This window comes from Ceratina calcarata, unplaced genomic scaffold (genome assembly GCF_001652005.2).
Source record: "Ceratina calcarata isolate Rehan_Ccalc_2016 unplaced genomic scaffold, ASM165200v1 scaffold72.2, whole genome shotgun sequence".
NCBI classification, from domain to species: domain Eukaryota; kingdom Metazoa; phylum Arthropoda; class Insecta; order Hymenoptera; family Apidae; genus Ceratina; species Ceratina calcarata.
Genome location: NW_017178472.1, coordinates 1,724,284 through 1,733,785, shown reverse-complemented (window position 1 = coordinate 1,733,785; position 9,502 = coordinate 1,724,284). Strand labels below are relative to the sequence as shown.

Genomic DNA, 9,502 nt, shown 5'->3' with positions numbered 1-9,502 from the left:
CAGTAATGAAGTAAAACTACTCGAATTTTGAAATTTCCCATGATTTTACTAAAACGAAAAAAAATTATTAACAAATTAATTGTAGCTAATATGTAAATATTAAATAACTTCTCAAACGCTACAAAATAATATATAACACTTTTATATAAAGTATCTTTATTGACGTCACAAAATTGTACAAACTGAAATAACAAAAAACCGACGAACTGTTGGTTCACCATAATAATAATATTTTATCTCCAATACAAATGAAACGTGGAAAAAACCGAAGTAGTAAAAATTGAAATTTAAAAAATATGTTAATATTCAACGCTGAAAAAGAACTTTAGTTTCAGAAATATTATTGGAACAACTAGTTTTTTAATAAATGCTATACGACGTTACATTTGTTGTTGAATCATGCATTTGCATAATCCATCTATCTTTAGCAGTTATCGAGATATTCGAAATAGTTTTAGTATCCCCAACTTTGAGGACAGTTTTCATTCGTTTAATAAAGACGATTGCCTATAAAGAAATATGTGTTAAATACTTTTATGCGAACTGTATTGTACGCAAATTTGATACTTCGATATATTAGATTTAGTAATAATTAGTGTCGTTTTTTAGTGTATGGAAACGTATTGGAAAATTTAATTATTACTAGACCTGATATTTTTTGTTAGTTCAGTCAGTCAACGCACTAAAACTGAATTTAAAATCGATCCATGCAATGATTTATATCTGTAATACTTCGTGCATAACATTTTGTATATTGCTTGCATACCGAGAGTAAAAAAGAACAAAACTATACTGAAGACTGTTTAAAACAAAGCAAAGTGCAGAGTAATGTAAAACTTAACTCAATTTCTATGCCATTTATGACGAGAAATAAATGTTCACACTGTTTTCCGGTATTTAGTATGAAAATTAAAAGAAAAATGTGATAGTATTACTTAAGAGAGTGCGGAGACATTCGACTGTTGCGTTTGCTTTACATTTTTTATTTTGCTGATATAGTCGTAGTTTCACGAATTGTAAATTCGGGGTGAGTGGGTCTCGAGGCTTATTGAATTGTAAATACGGTAAGGAGCGTGTAGAATAGATTGTAAGTGTATCTAAGGTTTCTGATATAGATACTAAGGACTGAAAATTAATGTTTATTTTGCCATCCCATAAAATTGTGCTGTTTTTTTTACTACTAGTTGTGTCCTTACTATTAGTTGTGTACGAACTTATAGGATGATTGAATGCTTATGAAAAAGGTATTCATACTCGAACCATTTGATTCCAGTCTCAATCTCATTCTTCGATAAAAGAAACTAACTCTCTCATTTATCGAGCTCATTTGCTCATCGTTAAGCAAAACTACAATTAATCGTCATAACATTTATATATCCTGTAGAGAACGTGACAAATTTTGATAAGAATTCCATGTACTCATGATAACATGTATCAGAAATTTTATCCCGTAGGCATAGCATTAAAATAAAGACTTTAATTTTTGTTAAGATTATCCTATTCACCATTATTTTCAGCTAAGTCGCAAGGTAGTTATCATATTCATGCCAAAGTACGATATCGATATGCGTTTCGCATTAATAAATCGGAAGTAGATTTAGATTTTTCAATACGAGTGCAAACTAGTCTGCACAGTCTGTAAGCGTGCATTTACGTAGAAGGATAGTTTCACAAATAGGATAGTGCATCTAACATTCAGACTCAGAAAATATGAATAAGTGTACCAACGAGACAATATTTACTAATTCAACGTCAAAACTCTTCCTTTTGATTACTTTTGTATAAATCTTTTACTAACATATGTATTTGTGATATTGTTCTGATTAAAACGACACCAAATACGATATAATTTGGATCATACTTGCCTATTTAATAAGACGGAGATGAAAGAAGTAGGGACTTAATTTATATCATATTTAATGTCATTTCAATCAGAAAAATGTTACAAATATGTTAGTAAAAGTTTTATACAAGACAAATTAAAAGCAAAAGCTTTTTCATTGCATTAGTATTTCAACACCGATATATTCGACCCGGGATCATCTTATGCTACTCGACCGCCAAGCTTCATATCATTTCAAGGGGTAGTTCTGTGCATATAACTTACAATTACAAGAAGTTTGAACTTATATCGAGAAATGACTGGAGTTCTCCTAATCATCATATTTCGATGGCCATAGTTTGTTATTACTTAAATTCTAAGGAATGATATTATTTCAGATAACATGACTGCGGTTCAGCCAATTCAAAGCAACGGTGCAATAAAAGGGTTCACGACAAATGTAAAGGTATGTAATATTAAAAAACGAATTGATAAAATAGTTCTCTCTTAACTCGCAAAATATAAAAAGTATACTTATCTATATAATTATTGTAAGTATGTTGAATCACATTTACCATTTAGTGATTTATTTTGTAACATTATAGGAGACAACGACCAAAGGCTTCTATTATGCAACTCATAGCGAAACTGGCCTAGAAGGTGATTATTTATAATTTTATTGTATTATTTATTTAGTAAGCATGTGGCAGGGTCTTAACAAATCAGCCTTCCAAGTATATTATAACTAAATAAGACTATTGTGTGACCACGTGCTCAAAGCCGTTGTATCTCACGACCCGAGCAGATAGCAAACTGAAACTATGTCTTTGTCCTTCATGCTGTCCCATAGAGCACTGAGTGCGCAATCACACGACAAATTTTTATTTTAAAGTCCTAACTAAAATGCAGATGTTATAATTTTATTTATTTATGGGATTTGTAGGACCTGATCAAGTTTTGCCGGCCGAGAGTTTCACAACTACGAAACCAGATGGTTGTGTACGAATACGACTAAATTGCGAAGGTGTAAATTCCGTATCGCCCGTATCAGTTCCTGGTTTATTATCAAGTATAGCTACGAAATATCCTGATCAAATTGCTTTAGTATCAAGACCTGATGAAAACGGACAAAGAAAGAAATATACGTATAAGTGAGTATTTTCTATATAGATTCAGTACCGAAATCTATTTAATATTAAAGAGCCTTTTCACATTATCCGGATTTCTCTATTCGGATAAAAACATGTTCATACGAGATCACAAGATCACGTGTGTAATCTAGTTATATGAACAATCAATAAAAACAAATGAAAATGTCTTACATATTTTTAATAGGACGATAAAATCCAGATAATAAATGAGAAGACTCTAATAAGTTGCAATATCTAATAAAAGTAATTATATTTAATAGATTTCGTTAACGGATATTTTCAGAGAATATGAAACACAAGTGAGAACTGTAGCAAAGGCATTCATAAAATTAGGTTTAGAACGATACCATGGTGTCTGTATTTTGGGATTCAACAGCCCAGAATGGTTTTTTGCGGATGTCGGTGCTATATACGCTGGGTAAATATACATTTATGAATTATGAATGTTGCACATAAAAAATGTAATTTTTAAATAAAATTATTTATAACTTATTATTAACTCCTTTTAGAGGGTTTGCTGTTGGGATATACACGACCAATACTCCAGAAGCATGCCACTACTGTGCTGATAGCAGTAAGGCAAACATAATACTTGTTGAGGACACAAAACAATTAGACAAAATATTGGAAGTAAAACATAATTTACCCCACTTAAAAGCAATCGTCCAATACGAGGGTACACCAGAGCGAGAAGGCGTTTTGAGCGTAGGTTATTCAAAATATTACGCTAATTGTAAGATCTTCATGTTAGCGAACAAATACAAACAGTTTTCATGTTCTAGTGGGATGAATTGATAAAACTCGGTAAACAAGAATCTGATGACAAATTAAACGAAGTACTAAAGAGAATCGGGGCGAATGAATGTTGCACTTTAGTTTACACGGTATAAAGACAACATCTTTTTAGCAATCTACTAATTTTGAATTTAAATGTGTTATCAGTCATAGAACTATTAAATTTCTTTTATACAGTCGGGGACAGTTGGGAATCCAAAGGCTGTGATGTTAAGTCATGATAATCTTATACACGACGTTCGAGTTGTCGTTCATACTTTGCAATTGACCGACAAAAATAATGTTTTAATCAGCTATTTACCATTGTCTCATGTTGCCGCCCAGGTGAAATATCACAAATTCTTTTTTGTCAAATTTACTAAATTATCTTTATTATATTTGTTTTTATTATTTCAGATGATCGATATATACTGTTCTATGATGGTAGCTGCAACTCTATACTTTGGAGATAAGAATGCTCTTAAAGGTGGTCTACTCGATACTATGCTTGCCGCACGACCTACCATTTTTGTAGGTGTGCCGAGAGTATGGGAAAAGATTTACGAAAAAATGCAAACAGTTGCACGTAATAATGGTGTCGTTAAAACGTGGATTTCTTCTTGGGCAAAGTCACAAGCGCTTTATTATAATATGAACAAGATGAATGGAAACGATTCGAAAACGTGGGGTTATTCATTTGCTAAATGGCTAGTTTTTAGCAAAGTGAGAGCAGCGCTTGGTCTAGATAGATGTTTCCTGGCTATTACTGCGGCTGCACCTTTAAGTAATGAAATCAAGCAATATTTTATGAGTTTAGACATTCTACTTCACGAAGCATACGGAATGTCTGAATCTGCTGGCGCTCATACAATAAGTAAACCCGACTGTTATAGGTAATCATTTAATTTCTTCTCATATCGTTCATGCGGGGTGTCATAAAGAAGTTCTTTTATATAATGATATTAGGTTATTTTAGTATAGAGAGTTCAGAACAGAAAGCAACTTGTTTATGGAAATCAATTTCTTTTATGACATCCTACAGTTCAACTGCCTGCTTACCAAGTTAAGATTTTGTCACCTATTATATAATTAGGCTAGGTACTGTTGGCATGTCTTTACCTGGATTTGGTACGAAATTGGATAATCCAGATAGTAATGGGGAAGGAGAAGTGTGTATGCGTGGGAGACACATATTTATGGGGTACTTAAATGAACCTGAAAAAACAGCAGAAACTTTAGACTCAGATGGATGGTTGCATAGCGGTGATGTAGGCAAAATTGATTCTGACGGATTTTTATCTATTACAGGTAAACACGTTTTTTGAATGCGTACTTCATATTTTCTCATATTTATATAATGACGTATTAGATATAATTGTTTACATTAAATGTAGGAAGAATAAAAGAATTAATTATCACCGCTGGTGGAGAAAATATACCACCAGTTTATATCGAGCAATTAGTATTAGCTGAATTGCCTGCACTAAGCAATGCTTTACTGGTTGGAGATAAGCGAAAATTCCTTACCATGTTAGTTACCCTAAAGGTAAGATATGCATTGAACGTAGGAAAAATACATTAAACATATGTTTATATACATTTGAAATATAAATATTAATGATGTTTGTACATGCATTTCAGACTGAAATGAACCCTGACACAGGTGAACCAAAAGACAACTTTACTCCTGAAACTTTAGAATGGTTAGCCTCTATTGGAAGTAATTCAAAAACTGTAACAGATGTTCTAAATACACATGATAAAGTTGTAAGTTAGCACCTATTAATGAATTTGTATATCAAAAAGCTGATAATGAAAATACCTTTGTGATATTAAATGTGACTATATGCTTTCCTTAGGTATACGAAGAAATCGACAAGGCGATTAAACGAGCAAATACTAAAGTTATAAGTAATGCACAAAAAGTACAAAAGTTCAAAATTCTGCCACATGATTTTTCAGTGCCTACTGGTGAATTGGGACCGACGCTTAAACTGAAAAGAAATGTTGTGTACAAAATGTATGAAGATATGATAGAAGATATGTACACGTAGAAACACACTTCTACGTTCATCTGTTCGTATCGTGTGTAAAAGAAAAAAGAAAAGGGCACCAAAAGATGGGCTATATTCCTAAAACAAATATGGGAGTTACTGCCAATATCTGCATTAAACACTTAAATATTTAAAGTAACTGCAAAGTTAAAATCGAAATAAGATATAGCTCTGTTTAAACTGTCTACTTGAAAAGCAAAACTCGAATTATCAAATATCTCGAGTAACAAAAATTTAATTTTACTATAATAGCACTGATTTCATAAGAATATATATATATATATACATATATGTAAATCTTCCTTTTTATATGTGGTATATCATAAATATAATTAGAAGTATCTATTGTGTACGATAAAGATTATAACACTTTTTATAAATTTCGTGTATCTCCTAGTACAAAATTTTGTGACTTGTTATAGTCTGTTCTAGAAAAGTTATTCGCTTTTCCATATGCATTTTTCTAATAAGTGCAAGATAAAGAAAGGAGGTTTAAAACTCGCCTAAAATTATTAAGTGCCTTTTGATATGTGATCGTATGGTGATATATCCACAAGATAGTGATCTTTATAGTATATTCACATACTGCGTAGTATATTAAATATTCATAAATATGTATAATAGTACTGAATTTATCTGAGGTGCATTTAATGTCATTACGGTTTCAATATGTAATGTTAAGAGAATTATTATACATGATACTTACTAATTTGAGTATGGTACTTAAATTATGTACTGAAGAAGGTAATTAATGTATATCAAGCATTGTTAAAGATTAAAAATTATGAGTGTTATTGTTTAATTTATTATATTTAGCTAAAACATCAAGTAAAAAGAATACATTTTCTTTCGTACTTATTACTGTATTATAATGTATCATAAAACATAATAAAAGTTGTGTTTCATTCATAATTGATTGAATTGTTTTATTTATAAGTGCACTTTTTAGTTACTCGTTGAAAAATTAAAATTACAAATTATAGAATTTTATGTAGAATAGTTTATTATGAAATGATGTAACTTTTTTCTCTAAGTGCCTTCAAATACTAGATGGTTCAGAAAATGGCACGCACTCTATTAAAAAAATATACATATTGATGAAAACGTAAACTTTTTACATCAAAGCATCGACAAAGATACATAAGCATTTATAAAATGTTAGAAACCCTAAACTTTTAAAATAATGTAATCTATAAAATATGAAGGTATTGAATTGTCTCAAATTCGGATTGTGTACAATCGCACCACGTCGTTGGTGTTACATTTTGTGTGTGTAAAAAAATATTTATGAAGTACTTGTTGTGTTAAATTTTTGTTGTATGATAGATGTTTTTCGCTGTGGTACTGTTTCAGGTGTAGGTATAGCATCACCTGTTGGCAAAACACCAGCTGGCTTTGGTTTAGCTGTATATTTTTGCTTTGCCATTTGATAATCTCCAGAATCAAAATATTTTTGCTGAAAACGTTTTTATATTAAGTTCAAGAAATATTTGATAGCGTACATATTTATGATAATATTGCAAGTATTTTCGTGCACTCTCTATTAGACCTAGCTTAGAGAATTAAAAAATAAATGTTTACATCTCTTTACCCCTTTAGCTAATCTCTTTTGCAGAAATGCCGAGTGCCCACTTATTGGACGTCCTGGATTTGGAAATTTTGCCCTCAACTTTGCTTCTTCCATTTTTTCAATATCGTTTGAAGATAACTGAAACGGACATTATTATTTTTATGAAGAAAGAAGAAAAGATATTGCATGAACACATTAAAAGCAACCCATTTATATCGTTCTTGTCTTTCAAATACACAGGTTTACGTGGTAAAACATTTGACAATTGTAGAAAAATTACGTTTGATACATTTCCATGAAGCTTGACATTAAAATGTTGGGGAAACAAGAAAATATTGATACAAAAATTGAAAATAAAAAGAAATATGACAGAAAAGAATACTTAAATCTAATTTAAATAAAACAAACGTTACCTCAACTGTCTCAGACAGTTCATTTCCTTGATCGTCGCTCATTGTTGCTGTTTGTTAACCACTCTACTTCGGTGATGGCCTTTACTTTAAAATTGCACAAATATCGTTTATGTACTCGTTTCAACACTACTGTAGGAAAAGTACAGCGGCAGCTGCACCGATGCCTTTCAGAAACTTATTCACGTGTCACATGAATTCGTTTATCTGCGGCGTATAGATTTTATAACTTAAGTATATCGTTACCGAAACCAACCGACTGTCAATTAAAGCGTACTTGAAACTTAAAAGCAGCAAAGAATACTAACAACGTTTCATACACATCCGCAGTGGTGTCACACGTATTGAATGTCTGTATGCATTGCATGTGTATATACATATATATATATATATAGCAAAGCATCCGTTACCGGAATTCGATCTAGGTGCGAATTTTCATTAAGCTAGAGGTGAGAAACAAGAAATAATATTTAAATAACGCCATTGTCACTATATGTTATTGTCAACAATGTCAACTTACGTAAGAGAACTACCATTATAGATATTAAGAGTATGATGTGCATTTGTTTCCTAGTTGATAAAACTAATTATTTACAAGCATAAGCGCGTGGAAACATATCTTAAAGTTGGTGGGTCGTATTCGTATGTTCGTATGTATCTGCATTTCAGTATTTCAAATCCTTTTACGACGTTCTATGGGAATATATCCAGGAATTTGCTCATCTTCTAGTTTATTATTTCGAAAAACTTTCTTTTATAGTAAGATATTAGTGTAAAAGACAGTTTTAATATATTTGTCAGAATTGTGATTTAATAAAATTAATATGGATAATAGCGAGGTAAATTCTGATGTTCATAATATATATATTCTGTTAAAAAGTATGCTCACTGAATGTGAGAAAGAGAAATGCCATAAATATGTTTTGAATAACAGGTAGATTTGTCTTCACAAAGTGACTCTGTATTAAGTACTGCTTCAAATACAAAATATTGTGATGAGATATCACCGAAAGAGCAGTTTTTACTGCAAATTTTGCGCAGAGGAATGTTGGAAACATATGAAGAGAACACAGCGTTCGGAAAGGAACTAATGTTGTTACTGAGTAAATTAAATTTGGAACCACAAACTTTGCCAAATGATATCAAAGAAGGATTGCAAAAAATAGCTTTAATATTAAAACATGAGAAATTATCTGATATTGATGATGTTACATTAAGTATAATAAGTGAAAGAAAGAAAATAGAAGAGAAGAAAAGGATACATGAAGAGAAACATTTGGCCCTATTGTACGATGATCTTTTTAGAAAATATTCTGGTTTCTCGAAGAAGCTTGATCAGTTACAGGAAGCTGCTAGCTCTCTTGAATGTTTCATTCAGAATTCTCAAGAAGAGCAAAATGATATTTATTATAATCGTGCTACTATGAGTGCAAGATTAAAAGAATATCAACAAACTACAGAAAAATTAGAAAGGGATATTACAAATATGCAAATTGATGATCTTTACCCTAAAGAGATATTAAACAAATATCACAGTTATTTGGAAATGTCAGGTGAATTAGCTGAACTTAATCAATGGCTTAGTCAATATGGGAATTTGCCACCAAATTTGCTGCAAGCTAAAGCTTTAGTCGAAATTAAACGAAAGGAGTATGAAGCTTTGGAAAAGGATTTTTTGAAGAAAACCAATCTTGAACAATAATTATTCTAAGTTTCTTAAC

General features: G+C 31.1%; 3 protein-coding genes across 7 annotated transcripts in view; 2 read left to right on the top strand and 1 right to left on the bottom strand.

The window, feature by feature from the left end:
• bgm (acyl-CoA synthetase bubblegum family member 1) overlaps nucleotides 1–6,595 on the top strand; it is a 14,828-nt gene extending 8,233 nt beyond the window's left edge. For all 4 annotated transcript variants that reach the window (XM_018033520.2, XM_018033522.2, XM_018033519.2 and 1 more), the window contains 12 exons: nucleotides 2,221–2,288; nucleotides 2,428–2,482; nucleotides 2,766–2,973; nucleotides 3,257–3,391; nucleotides 3,483–3,678; nucleotides 3,756–3,857; nucleotides 3,946–4,092; nucleotides 4,165–4,640; nucleotides 4,841–5,055; nucleotides 5,142–5,293; nucleotides 5,389–5,514; nucleotides 5,607–6,595. In XM_018033520.2, the coding sequence (XP_017889009.1) occupies nucleotides 2,226–2,288; nucleotides 2,428–2,482; nucleotides 2,766–2,973; nucleotides 3,257–3,391; nucleotides 3,483–3,678; nucleotides 3,756–3,857; nucleotides 3,946–4,092; nucleotides 4,165–4,640; nucleotides 4,841–5,055; nucleotides 5,142–5,293; nucleotides 5,389–5,514; nucleotides 5,607–5,801 (2,070 nt within the window). In that variant the 5' untranslated portion in view covers nucleotides 2,221–2,225 and the 3' untranslated portion in view covers nucleotides 5,802–6,595. The remainder of the gene's footprint in view (nucleotides 1–2,220; nucleotides 2,289–2,427; nucleotides 2,483–2,765; nucleotides 2,974–3,256; nucleotides 3,392–3,482; nucleotides 3,679–3,755; nucleotides 3,858–3,945; nucleotides 4,093–4,164; nucleotides 4,641–4,840; nucleotides 5,056–5,141; nucleotides 5,294–5,388; nucleotides 5,515–5,606) is intronic.
• A 186-nt stretch (nucleotides 6,596–6,781) lies between these two features.
• Nucleotides 6,782–8,130, bottom strand: endos (endosulfine alpha). The gene is made up of 3 exons (XM_018033528.2): nucleotides 7,785–8,130; nucleotides 7,393–7,509; nucleotides 6,782–7,257 (listed from the first exon to the last, which is right to left on the bottom strand). The coding sequence occupies exons 1-3, from the start codon at nucleotides 7,824–7,826 to the stop codon at nucleotides 7,087–7,089; spliced, it is 330 nt and encodes a 109-aa protein (XP_017889017.1). The 5' UTR covers nucleotides 7,827–8,130; the 3' UTR covers nucleotides 6,782–7,086.
• Nucleotides 8,131–8,236: 106 nt separating this feature from the next.
• LOC108630266 (uncharacterized) lies at nucleotides 8,237–9,496 on the top strand. Of its 2 annotated transcripts, none has more exons than XM_018033448.2 (2): nucleotides 8,237–8,620; nucleotides 8,716–9,496. In XM_018033448.2, the coding sequence occupies exons 1-2, from the start codon at nucleotides 8,606–8,608 to the stop codon at nucleotides 9,481–9,483; spliced, it is 783 nt and encodes a 260-aa protein (XP_017888937.1). In that variant the 5' UTR covers nucleotides 8,237–8,605; the 3' UTR covers nucleotides 9,484–9,496. The 2 variants fall into 2 exon arrangements, with proteins under 2 accessions (XP_017888937.1, XP_026673844.1); XM_026818043.1 differs by having other exon boundaries at nucleotides 8,276–8,301.
• The last annotated feature ends 6 nt before the right edge of the window (nucleotides 9,497–9,502 follow it).

What these genes read in the sequence shown, in the direction of transcription:
- endos (XM_018033528.2), bottom strand. Translation starts at nt 7,826, where the DNA reads ATGAGCGACGATCAAGGAAATGAACTGTCTGAGACAGTTGAG. An exon ending in AACTGTCTGAGACAGTTGAG is followed by an intron (nt 7,510 to 7,784) that starts GTAACGTTTGTT and finishes TGTCCGTTTCAG; the next exon opens with TTATCTTCAAACGATATTGA. An exon ending in AAAAGAGATTAGCTAAAGGG is followed by an intron (nt 7,258 to 7,392) that starts GTAAAGAGATGT and finishes AAACGTTTTCAG; the next exon opens with CAAAAATATTTTGATTCTGG.